Source organism: Oncorhynchus nerka, linkage group LG2, assembly GCF_034236695.1.
Source record: "Oncorhynchus nerka isolate Pitt River linkage group LG2, Oner_Uvic_2.0, whole genome shotgun sequence".
Lineage (NCBI taxonomy): Eukaryota > Metazoa > Chordata > Actinopteri > Salmoniformes > Salmonidae > Oncorhynchus > Oncorhynchus nerka.
Genome location: NC_088397.1, coordinates 13849553 through 13870939, shown reverse-complemented (window position 1 = coordinate 13870939; position 21387 = coordinate 13849553). Strand labels below are relative to the sequence as shown.

Sequence of the window (21387 nt, the reverse complement as noted above, 5' to 3'; positions counted from 1 at the left end):
GCCTGAAACATGACTTTATAAGGGCATATTATCACCACCAGCAGTCATAGGTAAGGAAGAAGAATGCCAACACAGGTAGAACTTGGGATAGGTTTTATCAAAGCACAGAAGAAATATTGAACTGAATTACAAACAGGATATAAATTGAAGAGGCATTATTCAGGCAACAGTTACCCATCAGTCAACTATTTTACCAAAGAATGAGAGGCCACGACATAGGAGACAAATTGCTTTAGGTCTATTTGATAATGACAGACTACAGTCAGACCACACACAAATCATATTCTTGATTAACACAAGATGAATCAGGAAAAGTCCCATGATCTCAACCTAACTCAAGCAGCAGGGAGACATTGCTTCCCCTGCCATCCATAGGCAGAACGTTCTGTTCCTCTAGTCTCGAAGTCATTGGATTCCAATTCAGAATCTTGGTGATGGGAGCCCATTGTTATTTCAGGGAGAGAATACTATTGAGATGTCCATCCATGGGCAAATGATGCTGGCTACAATGCTGCTGCTAACAGCTCGGCCGAGTGTTTCTGTAGGTGCCTGTTGAGGTGTGTGCGGCGGGTGTAGCTCTTGTCACAGTGAGGGCAGGGGTACGGACGCACTCCAGAGTGAGTCAACAGGTGCTTCTTCAGATCAAACTTCCTCTTCAGGCTCTTCCCACACTCTGGACAAGAGAACGGCTTCTCACCTGAGGGACGGGACAGTATTAAGGACTGTAAATCAAGATTACAGTTACTTCAGATTACACAGAACTACGATTAAATTGTTTGTTTTATTATCATCGATCACAAATGCATAAACGCACTGCATATGTCCTGCATCACATATGAAAGTACAAACATGTTTAGCATTTCTTGGACAAATGACAACAGTATCATTCATATACACCATATAGTTGTTAAATCAACGCCCCCCTTAAAGGGATACTTCGTGATGTTGTCCCTTTATCTACTTCCCCAGAGTCAGATGATATGTCTCTATGTCCAGTATGAAGGAAGTTAGAGGTAGTTTCACGTGCCAATGCTAACTAGCATTAGCGCAATGACGAAGTCTATGGGTATTGTTGTGGAAATTCTTACACAGGGACTTAGCAAATGCAATAGCGCTAGTTAGCAACTTCCTCCAAACTGCTCGCAGAGACATAAAAATGGTATCCACAACTTCATCGGACTCTTTGGGCCTCATTGCCAAAATCTGAGCTATCCCTTTAACTACAAGCCCCTGGTTCTGACCTGAGTGTGTCTTCATGTGTTCTGTCAGGTGACAGGATATGGAGAATGTCTTCCCACAGTCAACACAGCTGTAAGGTCTTTCTCCTGTGTGACAGCGCATGTGTTTCTGCAAGTCCCCACCAGAGGGCCACGCCTTTCCGCACACCTCACACACGTACGGCCTCTCGCCCGTGTGCCGCCGCACGTGAACGTTCAACCCGGCGAGCGCCGTAAAGCGTTTCCCGCAGTAGGAGCAGTGGAAGGGCTTCTCGCCCGTGTGGATCCGGAGGTGTCCCTCCATGCCGTCTTTGGTCCGGAAGCGCTTGCCGCAGTGGGCGCAGAGAAAGGGCTTCTCCTCCGAGTGGGTTCTGAGGTGGGACTGGAGGGACCCCAGAGTAGTGAAGTTCTTCTCACACTGGTCACATTGATGAGGTCTGTCCACAAGATGGCTTCTCTGGTGGATCCTCATGAGGGTCAGGCCTGTAAACGTCTCCTCACAGTAACGGCACTTGTACCTCTGGCCCTCGCTCCCCTCTGGGACCGGATGAGTCTGCTGGTGTTTGATGAGTTTGGCCTGCGAGGTGAATGTCTCGCCACAAACAGGACAGACGAGTTTGGGTACGCGGTGCATCTGCCGGTGGGCGTCGCGCTCCTTCGCCGAGCCGAACACACGCTCGCACTGGGTGCAGGCGAATCCGCCGCCGGAAGAGTGAGTCTGCTTGTGATTGGTCAGGCTGGAGAGGAGGCGGAAGCGTTTGCCACACAGGCAGCACTGGTGCAGCGGCTGGGCCCAGTGGGTCTTGTGGTGTCGGGTCAGTTCCAGCTGGGTCCTAAAGCCCGCCCCACATTGAAAACAGGTGTTGGTCTTGTGGGTGAGGCGGTGGCGGTACTGCTCGCGGAGCGATGCAAACCGCTTCCCGCACTGTGCGCAGTCGAAGGTGGCGTTGACACACACAGAGCGCTTGTGGTCGTTCAGGCTCCAGGGCGTTGGGAAGCCAACGCCACACTGGGCGCATTTGTAGCGGCCGCCTCGCGAGTGTGTGGTCAGGTGACGCAGCACCTGGGAACGGTAGATGAAACACTTCCCGCACGTCGGACACTTATGGGCAACACGCCGGGGATTGTGGGATACGCTAGACGGGAGCGTCTCGGAAGACGAGGACTCCCCCGTGGGGCTGTCTGTGAGGAAACAGGAAGAGAAGGTGAGAGGTAATTGGTATTTTATTAGGATCCCCATTAGCTGCTGTGAAAGCAGCAGCTACTCTTCCTGGGGTCGACACAGAACATGAAACATGACATAACACGAACATTAATAGACAAGATCAGCTCAAGGACAGAACTATGTACATTTAAAAAAAGGCACACGAGAGGATAACCAGAGAGGATATTGGGAAATGGAGTTTAATGGAGGACAAAATAGGAATATCTTATGCGTACACCTGATAGGGAGCTGCAGCACAGGAGGCTGGTGGGGAGGACGGGCTTGTGATAATGGCTGGAGTGGAATGGTATCATATAAACCACACACAGGTGTTTGATGCCATTCTATTTGCTTTGTTCCAGCCGTTATTATGAGCCGTCCTCCCCTCAGCAGCCTCCTGTGAGCTGCAGGTGGTTAGGAGGGTATAAGACACTCACCTGTGTCATTCTCCACCCTGATACATTCTACAGGCTTATCAGACGACTCAGGGATGATGCTGAGGTGGGAAATAACATGTCATGTTATTCATTCATCATTTACCCAATACTCACACACAGTTCACGTTTCCACACTGTTCAAATAATGTACACTTAAAAACACACAAGATACAATCAGTCCATACTTACTGTCACGCTACTGCATTCCACACACACACTCCCAAACACACGCTGACCACACTTTCCTCCTCAGTGTGGTGTTAGACACACACACACACACTCTGTCCATCATCACACTACCACTCACACACACACTTACCACTCAAAACACCCATTCTGATACAATCTGTCCATACTTACTGTCACGCTACTGCATTTCCTAACACACACACACATACTGACCACACATACCTCCCCGGTGAGGCCTGGGGCTTTTGGCTGCTCACAGGAACAGTGTTCCTCTCTGGCGAGGGCCTGCTCTGTCCTGAGGGAGAGTTGACTGCAGTCTGCCCCCTGCAGGCCACAGGCAGGGTGAGAGTGGGTGCAGACTGGGAGACGACAGCAAGAGAGTGCTGGCCCGGCTGGGGGATAATCATTATAGATTGGCTCTGAACAATGAAACCCATAATCCCTAGGTTGGACGTTTCCGTTTCCCCTGCCACTCTATTGGCTGATTCCTGGTCTTGACCAATCAGCTCGGCTACTTTCGATTTCTCGTCGTCCTCTCGTTTGATGCAGACCTTCTCCTGTTGTTCTCCTCTCTCTTCATCCATCCTTTCCTCAGGGAAGGGTTCTGACTCCCTGTCAGAGTCGGCAGAGGGACGGTACACCATCAAATTTGGAAGACAAACAGGTAGAGAGCTGAGGAGGTTGGTCTGGGATGGGCTGGAGTCTGCACAAGACAAGCGAGAAGCACAGTTGTAAACAATTCAAATACATTTTTTTGGACTTTTAAAACAACTGAGACTACAGACTATGACTGGGTTGGTGATTTCTGCAGGGTTGGTGACGTACCTCTATTTATCAGGTGTTCCCGGCAGCACGTTTGGCTCTGCAGCACAGACCTCAGCCTGTCACTGTGGGGGATAGACTGCAGACATTCATCCACACCACCGGGGACAGAGTCAAGCCAGGAAGCAGCCTGGGGAACACAGGGGGGAGATGTGTGGTTGGTAAATGTGGTCAATATGTAGCTTGTGTAGTCTCTTAGTAGTGAAGTTGATGGTTGACATGTGGTTGCCGGTCACTGTGTACCTGTTTAAAGTCTGGTACTGGCAGCAGCTCCTCCAGTCTGGAGAGGAACACACACACCAGAGACTCCAGCTCTGCATTAAAGTATTGACCAAACTGAGAGAGATAGTAACGAGAGAAAGAGAGATAAATAGTACAGAGAGAGAGATAGCAGAGAAAGAGAGATAAATAGTACAGAGAGAGAGATAGCAGAGAAAGAGAGAGATAGTAGAGAGAGAGAGATAGTAGAGAGAGAGAGAGATAGTAGACAGAGAGAGATAGTAGACAGAGAGAGATAGTAGAGAGAGAGATAGTAGACAGAGAGAGAGAGATAGTAGACAGAGAGAGATAGTAGACAGAGAGAGATAGTAGACAGAGAGAGATAGTAGACAGAGAGAGATAGTAGACAGAGAGAGATAGTAGACAGAGAGAGATAGTAGACAGAGAGAGATAGTAGACAGAGAGAGAACAATTCTTCACTGAACTCAGAGTTTAGTACAGTGCTGTCACTTGCTCTGCTGCATCTTACTCAAGTGAAGAAAGATTCATTTTCTTACAGCCCATTGATCTCCTGGACTCCTCTGGGTGTACGCCATGAGCCTGGCTTTGGCATCCTCAAAGGCCTTGTCACTGGACTGTAAAAACAACAGACACATACCTTAGTGTGTGTCAGGGCCAAACGCCTCCCTCTCAGCACTCAGAAAAGGTGTGTCCCCATTCTGGCACTCGGTTCCCTCCCTTTACTCCACCCTATCACTCTATAGGTTCAGTAAAAGGCAGGCTGTAAAAATCCAGTTCCCATGAGCCCTCTCTCTCACCTTTGTCAGACAGATGGACTGGATCCTGTCCAGGTGAGTCTGGATGAGTTCTGGGGTGACATCCTCAACTATCCACTCCTGGGACATCTGCTAGATGGACCGATCAGGATGTCCGTTTAAAATTACAACACTGTGCAACACTTTACAACAGAGGTGAACTTCTGATTTGCAGCACATGGAAAATACTGTGTAGGTTACTGCTGGAAGAAACACACACACCTTTGCTCTGAGGCCTAGAAGCAGTAATGCTCTCTGGCTGTCAGTCAGTAGTTCTGGAACTGTCTCTGTGACCAAACACACAAAGTCCTCCAGCTTCCCATAATGCTCCAAACTCCGCCGCCCCACCACCTGCCACATGACTGCAGACATCAGACGCAGCGGTGGCACCAGGAGTCTCAGAGAAGAGAGAGGGAGGGGGCCATCTGTGGGGAAGGAGGGGGAGGTAAGTATAGACAGGCAGGCTACACAAAGCACACATTTGCCCTGTTTGAATACTTCTGGAGTGTCCACCCTGAGATGGAATGTTAGGCGTTTGATCCCCAACCAAGTCACACCAAAGACTGTAAAAATGGGACCAGATGCATCTCTGCATGGCACTCAGCAATGGATTGGGGGTAAAGACCTGCGATAGACTAATGTCCTGTCCAAAGGGAGTACACATCAAGGTGCCTCACGCATCAGAAAACAGGAAATAGACTCATGCAAGGCTACTTACTTACTTAATAGTACAGCAGTGCTTACTTTAAAGAAGGATGGACGTTAGGTGAGATGCATGTGTTCAAACAGTACACATTTCACCATATCCAAGAATCACACCACTGGTCATCACTGTGAATAGCTCTGGTCCAGGGCATTAGAGGGATGTGCTAACGCCCTGGACCAGAGCTACACTGTGAGCTGTGCTGGCCAACACAGGAGGTTGGTAGCCCCTTAATTGAGAAGAACGGGCTTGTGGTAATGGCATGGTTTTAATGTGTTTCATGCCATTCCATTTGCTCCGTTCCAGCCATTATTATGAGCCGTCCTCCCCTCAGCAGCCTCCACTGCTGGCCAAGTAAGAGAAACTGCATACATTGATTGTCTGAAAGTGGGCATTGCGAAATAAGTGGGAGGGTCAACAAAAGTGGGTATGGAAATATAACAGCTAATTGGGCAGTTGCCACTCAATGTAATTTTGCGTGACTGCTAACTGCTTCCTTTTAGCTAAACTGGTTAGGGTAATTACCGTGGCATGTTAGGATAAATACAGTGGCAGGTTAGGATAATTACCGTGGCAGGTTAGGATAATTACCGTGGCAGGTTAGGATAAATACCGTGGCAGAAAAGATGGCAGATGTTGATGCTGAGTTCGAATCATGCAGCGCGTCGAGCAAAACTGGTGAAGACAAATGTTCTGAATGGAGAAAATAAAGTCTGTCGATCCTGTTGTTTTTTTATAAAGTGTAAATACGTCCGCATGTGAAGCTTGGTTATGCAAGATACTCTGTCAGAGCTTTCCTCCCCAAACCACTACTAATGTAAGAATTGTAAACTATTTGGCCATGTGTGTGTGCTGGGAAGAATTGCGAGGGCTACTGGTGCCGGAAGGGTCTTCCGGGTTCCCCTTGAGTCTGTGTAGGGATCAGATCTGTTTGGACCGGGGTCCTGTTTACATCCCGCACAGTAGGTGGCGGGATGCACATTCAATTGTGCGATCGCCAAAATACCGTAGAAGAAGACTTCCTTTACAACAGCACCGCGCTAATCCGCGAAGCGCAAGAAATATGAACACAGAACAATTAGAGATATTTCACCGGATGTATAAATGTGAAGCATTCGCTTGGTGTTTCCACTCACTACCAAATATGGAAGTGCGAGAAGATCTAACGAGATGTATTTTGGCCGACATTCTGCTAATTTTCTAAATTTATGAAACATTTGATTTGCAATACGTTTTTCTGTTCCCAAAACTAAAATATGTTATAAACAGAGTGGACTAAGTTTTGTAAACTTTACACTTTGCTAAAGTAAAAAACAAACACGTTCTTTAGGAGTGCAAAGGCGAATTGAGTTATTGCACACGCGCATTTCAAAGTAGGCGTTCCCTAACGGAAATATGCAGATGTTGGCTAGAACGCGCCAATAGGATCTCGCTAGCTCGTGCTTGGCTCTACCCACTATTACTAATTTGTTGCCATTAGAAATACATACATACATGTCCACCTTTAATTAACTAGGCAAGTCAGTTAAGAACAAATTCTTATTTACAATGACAGCCTACCCCGGCCAATGCTGGGCCAATTGTACGCCGCCCTATGGGACTCCCAATCACAGCCGACGTGATACAGCCTGGATTCGAACCAGGGCCTGTGGTGACGCCTCTAACACTGAGATGCAGTGCCTTAGACCGCTGCGCCACTCAGGACTCCAGGTATGAATGCAATGACTTCTGCAGAGGACATATCGCTGTAAATGCTGCATGGCCAATGCAGACATCGGATTGACCATGCAGAGTTTGGCAAAAACGCTACAAGGAAGCAGCCACGCAAAACGGTTTTGAGTGGCAACCAATCTGCCCAATTAACTGTTAGATTTACGCTTTTGTTGATCCTCCCGCTTATTTCGCAACGCCCACTTTCAGACACGCTCAATGTATGCAGTTACCCGTGACTCCTAGCAGGCAAACTTGGTGCATAGGCCACAGCACCACCCGAATGATACTGCCAAGCAAGTACGTATGACTATATTTTACAGTAAATCCCACATTTCGCAGGAGATGCACTGAAATTGAGTGTGCAATTTTAGCTAGCTAACGTCAGCTAGCCTATAATATTTGATAACAAGACTAGAGAAAAGAACTCATGTCAGCGAAAGCTAACTTTAGCTAGATAACTAACGTTAGCTAGCTACGTTAAACTACACCCACAACGGCCTGCTTCCACCGACAGCTTGATTAGAAAGAGTAAGCTATATAGCTACCTAGCCACAATCTTTACATTAATGCATACCCATATTGCTTCCCCGTGGAAATCTTATATGCCGTCTTTTAGTCGTATCTTACAAATGTTGATTGAAGAGGCAAGGCTAGCTGCTCGTTTCCTCGTAAACTTTTGATGAACCGGAAGTTGATAGAGCAGATAGCCAGCGTGCGTTCTGCGACTCACAACAACACAGCTGATGGATTTTGATAATCAACCAAATTAGGCACGTAACTAGCTAACTGGCTAAACATTTGCCTACTTTTGTCTTTTGTCAAACTACGAACTAGCTAACCATGTTTTTCATATTTTCTTTTTTTACATCAAGACCGTGACTACATGGTATTTGGTGAGACGATCCTATCAGATCTTGTCCACCACACCACCAGCGGGAGAGCCTTACCTGGGACAACACATCAGAATCCTAGAATCTCCCCCTTCACTTTTGTAGCAAAGTGGTCCTCCTTTTGACCGAATCATCAAAAGATTCCTTTCGAGTGCTACAGGAGGATACTCCAGAGACAATGGCTGATATTGAGAGGGACAATCAACACACAGATATACTGCAGGTGCAAATCAAACAGGAGGACGGAGAAGAGCCTCACGTTACAGAGGACCGTCTCAAGAGTTCTAATACCGGAGAACAGAAGCCTTGTCACATCTGCCCTGATTGTGGTAAAAGTTATACCCGTTCGGATAATCTTAAAACACACCAGAAAATTCATATGACAGAGAGGCCGTACCTCTGCTCTGAGTGTGGTAAAGGTTTTACCCGCACAGATCATCTGAAATCACACCTGAAAACACATGAAAGAAAGAAGAAGAAACTTAAACACCCCTGTACTGATTGTGTGAAAGGCTTTGTCCATTTGGAGCAGCTTGAAAAACATCTGGAAAAAAATCACCTTACACACAAGGAAAAGAAACCTCACGGCTGTCCAAGGTGTGATGAGAGCTTTTCTGACCTGGAAGAACTAACAACACACTTGCCAGTACATACTGAAGAGCTGGCCCTCTACTGCTCTGACTGCGGTAAGCGGTTCTTACACAAAGGAAAATTTGAAAGACACCAGAGAGTACACAGTGGACAAATGCCATACATATGCACCCACTGTGGGGAGGGTTTTACACAGGCACATAGTTTGAAACATCACCAGCGAATACACACTGGAGAGAAACCCTACCTCTGCAACGAGTGTGGGGAGAGTTTCAGACACGATGCAACGTACAGGAGACACAAGCGCAAACACGAGCTACCACTCTCTGAAAAGAAAGCCTATCCTTGCTCAGTATGTGGGAAGACTTTTACCCGCTCCGATGGAGTGATGAGGCATCTGAGGAGGTTCCATTACGGAGAGAGAGCTCTCCAGTGCTCCTGCTGCGACAAACGTTTCTTTCAACAGGACACACTAACCACACACATGAGAATTCACACTGGAGAGAAACCGTACAGTTGCTCTGACTGTGGGAGAAGCTTCTCACAAGATGGCGATCGAAAGAAACACCAGAAGAGGCACCACACTGGAGAGGGCACTTCACCTCTGACCCTCCATGTGGACGGCACAGGGACGCACACACACACACTATAACAGAGACATACACACTAACAGACAGTAACAGGCAGACTCAAGACACAAAAACAGGCCAGTGGGTAAACCAGGTTGCAATGAAGTTATTCTGACAGTTTTGGCTTTATTTTTTTGTGTTTGCGTATGGTAACATGTATTTCTCTCTCTCGTTTAAGTTCATTGGCAAGGCTAATTTTAGCCCAACTTCTCACTGTTTGTAAGATGCTTACTGCTCATTGCAGCTACTTAAGTGATCATCCCCCCACTCCATTACTGTTACCCCTCTATTCATCCCCCCACTCCATTACTCTGTTACGCCTATTCATCCCCCCACTCCATTACTCTGTTACCCCTCTATTCATCCCCCCCACTCCGTTACTCCTCTATTCATCCCCCTGCTCCGTTACTCGGTTACTCCTCTATTCATCCCCCCACTCCGTTACTTGGTTACCCCTCTATTCATCCCCCCCCTCCACTCGGTTACTCCTCTATTTATCCCCCCACTCCGTTACTTGGTTACTCCTCTATTTATCCCCCACTCCGTTACTCCTCTATTTATCCCCCACTCCGTTACTTGGTTACGCCTCTATTTATCCCCCCACTCCGTTACTTGGTTACTCCCCTATTCATCCCCCTACTCCGTTACTCCTCTATTTATCCCCCACTCCGTTACTCCTCTATTCATCCCCCACTCCGTTTTACCCCTCTATTCATCCCCCTACTCCGTTACTCCGCTATTCATCCCCCACTCCGTTACTCCTCTATTCATCCCCCACTCCGTTACTCCTCTATTCATCCCCCTACTCCGTTACTCCTCTATTCATCCCCTACTCCGTTACTCCTCTATTCATCCCCCTACTCCGTTATTCCTCTATTTATCCCCCACTCCGTTACTCCTCTATTCATCCCCCCACTCCGTTATTCTATTCATCCCCCTACTCCGTTACCCCTCTATTCATCCCCCTACTCCGTTACTCCTCTATTCATCCCCCTACTCCGTTACTCCTCTATTCATCCCCCTACTCCGTTACCCCTCTATTCATCCCCCCACTCCGTTACTCTGTTACCCCTATTCATCCCCCTACTCCGTTACCCCTATTCATCCCCCACTCCATTACTGTTACCCCTCTATTCATCCCCCACTCCATTACTGTTACTCGTCTATTCATCACCCTACTCCGTTACCCCTCTATTCATCCCCCCCATTCCTTTACTCTGTTACCCCTATTCATCCCCCACTCCGTTACTTGGTTATCTCTCTATTCATCCCCCCACTCCGTTACTCCTCTATTCATCCCCCTACTCCGTTACTCGGTTAGTCCTCTATTTATCCCCCCACTCTGTTACTCCTCTATTCATCCCCCACTCCGTTACTCGGTTACTCCTCTATTCATCCCCCCCCACTCCGTTACTCGGTTACTCCTCTATTTATCCCCCCACTCTGTTACTCGGTTACTCCTCTATTTATCCCCCCACTCCGTTACTCCTCTATTTATCCCCCACTCCGTTACTCCTCTATTTATCCCCCACTCCGTTACTCCGCTATTCATCCCCCACTCCGTTACTCCTCTATTTATCCCCCCACTCCGTTACTCCTCTATTCATCCCCCACTCCGTTACTCCTCTATTCATCCCCCTACTCCGTTACCCCTCTATTCATCCCCCTACTCCGTTACCCCTCTATTCATCCCCCCACTCCGTTACTCCTCTATTCATCCCCCTACTCCGTTACTCCTCTATTCATCCCCCTACTCCGTTACCCCTCTATTCATCCCCCTACTCCGTTACTCCTCTATTCATCCCCCTACTCCGTTACCCCTCTATTCATCCCCCCACTCCGTTACTTGGTTATCTCTCTATTCATCCCCCACTCCGTTACTCCTCTATTCATCCCCCTACTCCGTTACTCCTCTATTCATCCCCCTACTCCGTTACTCCTCTATTCATCCCCCTACTCCGTTACTCCTCTATTCATCCCCCTACTCCGTTACCCCTCTATTCGTCCACCTCTCTGCCATCTTTCTATTCACCCTTTCTTCATTGGTCTCCCCATTCTCCTTCTCTCTACCCAAATTAATCCACAAAAACAATATGTTTTTGTGGATTAATTTCTATATCGCTAAGCTCCTCCCCTTTCCCAGCACCTCCCCCTGTCAGCCCCGCGTTAAACAGATTACAGAGGATTCTCTGCTATTAACACGCTGTTGGGACTGTGGCCTAGCAGTGTATTGTGGTGTCCAGCTTAGCCACACACACCAAACAGGTGATACAGTATGAGAGAGAGAACTACCTCACCCCTGATCTGGGTAGAGGGAAACAGGCAGCGATGTGATCGGACAAAGGCGCAGCAGCAAATCCTTCTTCTATAGCCTCCATCTTCTCATCTTCTAACCTTAGCCTATCTACACTACTCTCTACCTCAACCCAGCCCGCTGTCCCAGCCCTCTGTCCCAGCTGTGCCTCAAGCTAGCCCTCTGTCCCAGCCCTGCCTCAACCCAGCCGTGCCTCAACCCAGCCCTCTGTCCCAGCCCTGCCTCAACCCAGCCGTGCCTCAACCCAGCCCTCTGTCCCAGCCCTGCCCCAACCCAGCCCTCTGTCCCAGCCCCGCCTCAACCCAGCCGTGCCTCAACCCAGCCCTCTGTCCCAGCCCTGCCCCAACCCAGCCCTCTGTCCCAGCCCTGCCTCAACCCAGCCCTCTGTCCCAGCCCCGCCTCAACCCAGCCGTGCCTCAACCCAGCCCTCTGTCCCAGCCCCGCCTCAACCCAGCCCTCTGTCCCAGCACTGCCTCAATACAACCCTCTGTCCCAGCCCTGCCTCAATACAACCCTCTGTCCCAGCACTGCCTCAATACAACCCTCTGTCCCAGCACTGCCTCAATACAACCCTCTGTCCCAGCCCCGCCTCAATACAACCCTCTGTCCCAGCACTGCCTCAATACAACCCTCTGTCCCAGCACTGCCTCAATACAACCCTCTGTCCCAGCCCCGCCTCAATACAACCCTCTGTCCCAGCACTGCCTCAATACAACCCTCTGTCCCAGCCCCGCCTCAATACAACCCTCTGTCCCAGCACTGCCTCAATACAACCCTCTGTCCCAGCACTGCCTCAATACAACCCTCTGTCCCAGCCCTGCCTCAATACAACCCTCTGTCCCAGCCCTGCCTCAATACAACCCTCTGTCCCAGCACTGCCTCAATACAACCCTCAGTAGCCCTCTGAGAGCTAGCCCTCTGAGAGAACTAGCCCTGCCTCAACCAGCCTCTGCTCTCAACTCCAGCCTCTGTCCCAGCCCTGCCTCAATACAACCCTCTGTTCTCCCAGCACTGCCTCAATACAACCCTCTGTCCCAGCACTGCCTCAATACAACCCTCTGTCCCAGCATTGCCTCAATACAACCCTCTGTCCCAGCCCTGCCTCAACACAACCCTTTGACCCAGCCTCTATTCTACTTCAGCCCTCCTCCGGTACTCCCTGGATCCTGAGTGAGCCTACACTCCCCCCTGCCCCTCATGGCAGGTATCATGGACCCTGAGGATACAATTGTAACAGAACCCAAGGATGAGGATATCTAACCTGAGGATAGAATCGAAACAGAACTGGAGGATAGAATTCTAATGGAACCTGAGGATAGAATCGGGACAGAACTGGAGGATAGAATTCTAATGGAACCTGAGGATAGAATCGGGACAGAACTGGAGGATAGAATCGGAACAGAACTGGAGGATAGAATTCTAATGGAACCTGAGGATAGAATCGGAACAGAACTGGAGGATAGAATTCTAATGGAACCTGAGGATAGAATCGGAACAGAACTGGAGGATAGTGTTAATTTATCCAGAAGGTTCTGATGCTGAGGAGCCAGATGGGATTCTCTTTGAGCCAGAGGAGCAACAAGAGGGAGATGAGGAGGATGATAACATCTATGCCACATGGATGGGCCGCTACAAGAAAGCAGCAGAACAAGGATAAAGAGGTGGAGAAAAGAGAGACAGTGATAGAGGAGAGGAAGAACAACTTCGAACGACAAGCTCCACCACGGGCAGACCGTCGGCAATCACTACCCTGTCCAGTGAGTCTGTGTATATGTGAGGTACTGTTGTAGAGGAATCTGCTTTGTCTTTGGGAGTTGTATACACAGACCAGTAGGAGTGAGTTTTGAGGGGGAGGGTCAGTCACTCCGCCAGGATCCCCTACCACACACCAACCCACCACAGGGCTCTTTAGCTCCTAGCCTGAACCCCAAAATACAGGTAGATGGCTGTTTCTTCTTTCTCACGCTCAGTGTTCTAGGTATTTCCAGGAGAACAGACAGGAGAGCAGTCGTAGGGTAAAGTCAATCCAAATCTGTCCGGTTTATTACAAGGTGCTACAGGGAGACACCACCCAGAACAGAAGCAGAGGAAATGTCGAACTGGCCTCTTGGAGATGGACCCTTTTATATCCCTATCAGACAGCAACACATGTTCTGGAAACAGCAGCTAGACATTTGATGGAAGTCAAGACAAAAAGGCAGTGACTGTCAGCCAGAGAAATAAAAGTTGTTACATTGCTTTGCTGTGCCTTAGCTACAGCCAGGGGACAGGGACTAATGGGATTATAATAGGCAGGAGCATACGTCATTTACACCCCCCTCTGGTGGGTATGTTTACTTGAGTTCCTTGTGTTGGGAATTCAGATTAATTCAGTAAATTATCTGTCACTTAACCCCTCACTCCCCTTCATCTCTCTGTTTTTCTTTCCTCCTCTCTCTCTCGTGCACTTTTTCTCTCTGTCTCTGTGTGTGTGTTTCTCTCTCAGGCTCAACTCTCAACGATGATACAGTTGTCTCGTCTCCATACCACTACTAGGGCCACGTCTCCTGCCAGGCCAAACTCCCTGCAATGCATCTCATCCATGAATGATCCTGGCTGCCCGATACCAGCCAATACTGAGCGACGATCCTCCATGATTCCATCCGCCATTCCAGATTAAAATGCAAACGCGGTTCCGCAGGCGGAACGTCATGTCTCCGGTACGCTGGCGGTGTGTGTGATGGCCAGGTGGGGGTCTTTCTGAGAACACTACTTTAGTCTCATTCTGTTCAATTAACACTTTGGTAAAAGTAAATCTGTGTGTTTGTGTTGCAGAGCGACACTGATTGTGTGGGTCTCATCTGCCATGATGACCTGCACAGAGGAGGGAGTGTTTCTCTCTCACACACTCTCTCTCTCCCTGAAGTGTATATAGGAGTGGCTGTGGAGGAAGCAGGCGTGTTGTGTGCAGGTGGTGCTCTTGCCAGAACCACTCTACTGGAGCTCCACTTGGGTCAAAGTACCCTGAGAACCACGTAGAACAGCCTAGAACTGGACAGAAACACCTAGAACTGGACCCAACCTCTCACAACTGCGTATAGTTGGATAGAACTGCCTAGACAGAACTACACCGAACCTGGAAGAACTGCAGAAAAACACTCAGAACTGCCTAGCGTTGTAATGAACCTTGCAGAACTGCTTAGATACGGACATCACTTATTTTTATTTATTTTATTTTATTTTACCTTTATTTAACTAGGCAAGTCCGTTAAGAACAAATTCTTATTTTCAATGACGGCCTAGGAACAGTGGGTTAACTGCCTGTTCTGAATCTAGAGTGCTGTGCTGAGAGAGACCTCTGTAATTCCCCCAAATCCCAATAATCCAGTATCTTTTAAAATAGTTTGTGTGGTAGTGTATGAGTGAAATGTATGGATGTTTTTCCAAAGGTTTTACTTATAAGAATCGATTCAACGTGTTTATTTCAAGATGTTGTTTGTTTAGTCAAATAAGGGCATTTACATTTTTACATTGTATCCCATCTACATCTTTGTTTTCCCCTAGTCATTGAATAAAATACTTGGTTGTTCTAATTGTAAAATGTATACTAAGTTGTATCATCTTTACTACTGTGTACTACTGTGAGGTTTCCACCACAAATATAAGGCTCTGCTGCCCCCTTTTGTTATTGTGGTACTGCAGTTATCCCCAGCCCGTCCCGTCTCCGTGGTTACACAGTGGCGGAAGTTATCGCAATCCACCTGTTGCACTTCGAACAGGAAAAATAGCTCGACAAATCGATATTTGGGCGTTCTTAAAAACTAAGCCAATCGAAGCAACGGTAAAGTTCTAGAACTACTAGCTACATTCTATCTGTGTCAACTTTAATGGACAAACTAAAGAAAGTTTTGAGTGGCCAAGATGGCAACAATGATGACGGCGACATATTGCAAGTAGGTACGTTTTCTAGCTAGCTAACGTTAGCTACTGTATGTAGTTAGCTAATATGTTGTTTACCCTAAATAATATCTAGCTATGTTTGGCTTTCTCTCTAAGCCTTTTTCAACGCATGCTTTATCTACGTTACGAGTACAGTTGCTTAGCAATAACACAGTAACGTTAGCTAGAAACACTAGGCTAGCTAGGTGAATGATGGTTTCTAGCTATGTTGTTTATAAATGGTGCGGTGTTGAAACAGGCGGCGAACCAAGCCTCCACCCTGGGCTGGGGCACGCGCATGAAGGGCTTTATCGCATGTTTCGTGCTCGGGGTCTTGTGTTCCATTCTGGTGAGTCGTCATCTCTCTCTCCCATCATTTCAGCATTGCTCTGACTGTCAATTATGTGTGTCGCTGTCAGTTGTGTTTCCCAAACCTCTCTCAGTCAGCCAGTACACATCGATATGTTTTTATTCCAGAAAGTATTGGGGGGGTTGATCTCGGAGAAATTCAAATCTGTGCATTGAGGTCTAGACACTAAGGGCAAGTTGATAGTGTCGACAGTAGAATAGTAGTAATTTGGGACCAATTGATAGTGTCTACAGTAGAATAGGGTCCGAACTAAATTGTTCATCCTTTCATCTGGTGGCAGGGGACATGCTTGCTGTGGATTCCAAGGGTTGGTCTGATTCTGTTTGCCGTGCTGTACACACTCGGCAATGTTGCCTCTCTGTGCAGGTGAGTAGAGTGTTGTTGAGTGTTAGTGGGTGTATGTGTGGCTTATGTGGGCATTTACAAAACAGTTAGGCCTATTTTTAGATTTTAAGGTATCTCTGGGAACCTCCCCAGATCAAAGCTGACATTGTCCTTGTCCAGTTTAACACCTAAGGTGCACATGATACAGCAATCACATTTCTAGTGCAGTTACTACAATAATGTAAGTTTAGTCAAATAATGTGTGTATTCTCAGCACTATGTTCCTGATGGGACCCCTTAATCAGCTGAAGAGGATGTGTGCCAAAGAAAGAGCACTGGCCACAGCTATCATGCTGGTGAGACGACACACCACACACACACACACACACACCCATGTTTGTTTTACTATCCTTGTGTGGACCAAAACATATATTCCCTTTCAAAATACTATTTTCCATAACCCTAACTCCTAATTCTAACCCTAACTCCTAATTCTAACCCTAATTGTAACCCCTAAACCTAAAATATATATTTTTCTTGTGGGGACCAACAAACTATCCCCACGTGTCAAAATGTTCCTTGTTTTACTACGCTGAGGACTTTTGGTCCCCACCAGGATAGTAAAAAAAAAAAAAAGTTTTCTGTTCATTAATTACATGCTACTTGTCTCTCCTCACAGACCTGTCTGGTGCTAACTATGTGTTCTGCTTTCTGGGTGAGTATAACACACACATGATACATATCCTGTACCTGTTGTGTTATCAAATCCCTGCAGGCCTTTTTAGCTAGTCTGTTACTCATTTAAACTTTGTCTTACATTGTTCTACCTCAAAGTATATCTGAGTGCTTCTCTCTCTCTCTACAGTGGAAGAATAATGGTCTAGCCTTACTCTTCTGTATTCTACAGTTTCTGGCCTTCGCTTGGTGAGTGACACACACACACACACACACACACACACACACACACACACGTGCTTGAGTAATCTCCTTCCTTTAGTGTGTGTTTGTGGTATTACATCCCTACAGTCTGCAGTCTGAGTGACACACACACACACACGCCCAGAGTTGTTCTATGCTGAGGGCTTTTTGGCAGGCAGCTCAATGCCAGGTCCTTATTTGTAACTGAAAACAGAGTAATTATGGCCATAGCTTTTAGCCTGGCTAATCACACACGACTAATGCAGCTAGCTTTGTTCTCTCAAGCACCTCCTTCACAAAGACAGGAGATTCATACACACACACTCTCTCTCTCGCTCTCGCTCTCTCTTGCCCACATACATACACACACAGGAGTACACACAGATGTGCAATTAGTTTACATACATACATAAACACCATTAAAATAACTTCCACTGTAACACAACAAACACTCATGCATAAACTCTGTTTTCACAGACTCTCTCCCACTGACACACTTCAGATAAAGACCTTATTACAGCCCTTTGCTGTGTGTGATGTTTGACGCTGACTTATACTATACTTCTGTGTTTCAGGTATGGCCTGTCCTACATTCCATTCGCAAGGTGAGTGTTGGTTTACAGTAACTGCCGGTCCACCTCTGTCTGTAGCCTTAACTGCCGGTCCACCTCTGTCTGTAGCCTTAACTGCCCGTCCACCTCTGTCTGTAGCCTTAAGCCCTATTCACAGTATTACATCATCCCTTCCCATTCAGTGATGGTTCAGTCCTAAAGCAAATTCTTTGAAGTTTTTGAAACTTGACTTTGGAGTGTTTATTCTTTGACTAATGATTATAGTTTGTTTGTTCACAGGGATGCCGTGATAAAGGCCTTCTCTGTCTGTCTGAAGTGAGGCTGCAAACCTCCCTTTCACTCTCCCTCTGAGGGGTTATGATGTGTGTGTGTTTGGGGGTTGGCTAAAGCCCTCAACTCTCTGGCAAACACACAGACGCCACACAGGTGTGCTGGAATGGTGCCCACTGAGTAAACACTCGTCAGCGAATGCTTTCCAGAGCAGAAGTGTACCTGAGGTATGATGTTGTGTAGAGGAATCTGTTTGTGAGGGATGCCTTAACTTATGTGTGTGTGGTGTCTGTCCCTTTAAGCTTGGTGTATGTGAATTTTGTGTGTTTTTCTACACTGTGAGTCCAGCTCCTCTTAATTTACTGTGGGGGGAGGGTCAATGCACCACCTCTGTCATTTCTCTAACTGTAAATCAAACCAGACCAAAACTATTCAGATCTATATTTAGGTGCCAACATGGTGTCTTCACTAGTTAGTTGTACTGTAGGTGTTTATTTACATGTGTTCACAATGGACAGCTGACTACTGATAATTTAACCGGCTCAGGTCTGGAAATCTGTACAGTCAGGGGACTTTTTGCACCTAATCCCAAGTGCACTTACCAGGAGTCTGAATATAAGGGCCTGCTGTTAAACGTTCTTCTAGCTGGATAGATATACAGTTGAAGTTGGAAGTTTACATACACTTAGGTTGTAGTCATTAAGACTAGTTTTTCAACCTCTCCACAAACTTCTTGTTAACAAACTATAGTTTTGGAAAGTCAGTTAGGACATCTACTTTGTGCATGACACAAGTAATTCTTCCAGCAATTGTTTATTTCACTTATAATTCACTGTCACAATTTCAGTGGGTCAGACGTTTACATACACTAAGTTGACTGTACCTTTAAACAGCTTGGAAAATTCCAGAAAATGATGTCATGGCTTTAAAAGCTTCTGATAGGCTAATTGACATAATTTGTGTCAATTGGAGGTGTACCTGTGGATGTATTTCAATGCCTACCTACCTGCTTCTTTGCTTGACATCATGGGAAAATCAAATGAAATCAGACAAGACCTCAGAAAATACATTGTAGACCTCCACAAGTCTGGTTCATCCTTGGGAGCAATTTCAAAATGCCTGTAGGTACCACGTTCATCTGTACAAACAATAATATGCAAGTACAAACACCATGGGACCACGCAGCCGTCATACCGCTCAGGAAGGAGATGCGTTCTGTCTCCTAGAGATGAATGTACTTTGGTGCGAAAAGTGTAAATCAATCCCAGAACAACAGCAAAGGACCTTGTGAAGATGCTGGAGGAAACAGGTACAAAAGTATCTACAGTAAAACGAGTCCTATATCGACATAACCCGAAAGGCCACTCAGCAAGGACGTAGCCACTGCTCCAAAACTGCATAAAAAGCCAGACTACGGTTTGCAACTGCACATGGGGACAAAGACTGTACTTTTTGGAGAAATGTCCTCTGGTCTGATGAAACAAAAATATAATTGTTTGGCCATAATGACCATCGTTATGTTTGAGGGAAAAGGGGGAGGCTTGCAAGCCGAAGAACACCATCCCAGCCGTGAAGCACGGGGGTGGCAGCATCATGTTGTGGGGGTGCTTTGATGCAGGAGGGACTGGTGCACTTCACAAAATAGATGGCATCATGAGGGAGGAAAATTATGTGGATATATTGAAGCAACATCTCAAGACATTAGTCAGGAAGTTAAAGCTTGGTTGCAAATGGACAATTACCTCAAGCATACTTCCAAAGTTGTGGCAAAATGGCTTAAGGACAACAAAGTCAAGGTATTGGAGTGGCCATCACAAAGCCCTGACCTCAATCCTATAGAAAATGTGTGGGCAGACCTGAAAAAGCATGTGTGAGCAAGGAGGCCTACAAACCTGACTCAGTTACACCAGCTCTGTCAGGAGGAATGGGCCAAAATTCACCCAACTTAATGTGGGAAGCTTGTGGAAGGCTACCCAAAACGTTTGACCCAAGTTAAACAATTTAAAGGCAATGCTACCAAATACTAATTGAGTGTATGTAATCTTATGACACACTGGGAATGTGATGAAAGAATAAAAGCTGAAATAAATCATTCTCTCTACTATTATTCTGACATTTCACATTCTTAAAATAAAGTGGTGATACTAACTGACCTAAGACAGGGAATTTTTAGGATTGATTGTCAGGAATTGTGAAAACTGAGTTTAAATGTGTTCGGCTAAGGTGTATGTGACCTTCTGACATCAACTGTACATGCAGAAAAAAATAAGGGAAGAACTGCTTCAAGTGCTCATGAATCTTTCACCTTTTATAGAAAACGTCTGAGTTCCGTTTCCTGTAAACATGTCTAACTGCTGTTTTAACTGTCATGGTTAGTTGAACCATAGACAATTTTGTGTTATATTTTTTCCACAGGTATTTTGGCTTTCATTTCAGTTTCTTTTATAATTTCTGGGCGAATATGTTATTATTATTATTTATTTTTTCAATCATGTTTCCTGTAAACACTACTCTTTAACTGTTTCAACTCTTTCATGGTTAGTATTATAGCTGTTTTCTGGGTGGAATTAAAATATCAATGCTGGCTTCAGCATGCCCTAGTCATGACCATTAAAAAACCCTCTCACTGGGGCTGTGTGACTTTTATGTTAACTTGCAAAAAAGAAATGCCTTACTTCACATGATTTAAACCAGGGAATCACTGCTTTTTAAATTGGTATACTGAACTACTGTAACTCTCCTGAGTGACCTCTGTTTCATAAAACCCTCCCTATAGATGGTTGTTTCATCTACATAAAAACATGTATGATGCTATTAAACACTTGTTTTATAGAATAACATATGTTCTATATTCAGGATACATTGTTTTAGGACCATGGTTAGTTCGTCTACTTGTCTAATATGAGTGCAGGTAGTTACAGGTTTGGAATAAATACTTTTTAAATCACGATTATTTTTTGTACCATCTGGAAATTCAACACTAATGTTTTAAAGTGTAACGATAATTTAGCGATGTAGGCCAATAATGTATGACTATGAATCATGTGTTCTTGTCCTGTTTGTGTGACACCATTTTACAACAGAAATAAACATTTTCAAACTATATTGTGGAGTGTTTTAATGTGCAAGAGTGAGAGTTGTACCACCTGTTTTGCCTGCCTTTGCTTTGTATTTTCTGATGGAGTCTCACCGGGGTCACTGCCACACACACACAAACGCATTCCTTGTACAAAAGGTCTGAGGTGTGTATCGTGGGATTATGATTTGGTGCG

At 46.3% G+C, this 21387-nt stretch overlaps 2 protein-coding genes and 1 long non-coding RNA gene across 9 annotated transcripts; 2 read left to right on the top strand and 1 right to left on the bottom strand.

Moving 5' to 3' along the window:
* Positions 1–78: 78 nt before the first annotated feature.
* On the bottom strand, positions 79–7992 carry LOC115116288 (oocyte zinc finger protein XlCOF6-like). 7 transcript variants are annotated; one of them, XM_065023490.1, is made up of 10 exons: positions 7894–7992; positions 5126–5328; positions 4907–4996; positions 4646–4723; positions 4113–4205; positions 3873–3999; positions 3261–3750; positions 2859–2917; positions 1242–2399; positions 79–697 (listed from the first exon to the last, which is right to left on the bottom strand). In XM_065023490.1, the coding sequence occupies exons 1-10, from the start codon at positions 7895–7897 to the stop codon at positions 504–506; spliced, it is 2496 nt and encodes an 831-aa protein (XP_064879562.1). In that variant the 5' UTR covers positions 7898–7992; the 3' UTR covers positions 79–503. The 7 variants fall into 7 exon arrangements, with proteins under 7 accessions (XP_064879562.1, XP_064879567.1, XP_064879566.1 ...); XM_065023495.1 differs by having other exon boundaries at positions 3270–3750; XM_065023494.1 differs by having other exon boundaries at positions 4907–4993.
* LOC115116110 (uncharacterized) lies at positions 7512–15327 on the top strand. Its single transcript, XR_010464888.1, has 4 exons — positions 7512–7616; positions 8192–8895; positions 14229–14470; positions 14558–15327. It is a non-coding gene; the product is annotated as an uncharacterized LOC115116110 (long non-coding RNA).
* Positions 15328–15422: 95 nt separating this feature from the next.
* Positions 15423–21218, top strand: sft2d2b (SFT2 domain containing 2b). Its single transcript, XM_029644042.2, has 8 exons — positions 15423–15675; positions 15921–16010; positions 16312–16397; positions 16630–16711; positions 17035–17070; positions 17221–17279; positions 17849–17878; positions 18125–21218. The coding sequence occupies exons 1-8, from the start codon at positions 15610–15612 to the stop codon at positions 18162–18164; spliced, it is 489 nt and encodes a 162-aa protein (XP_029499902.1). The 5' UTR covers positions 15423–15609; the 3' UTR covers positions 18165–21218.
* The last annotated feature ends 169 nt before the right edge of the window (positions 21219–21387 follow it).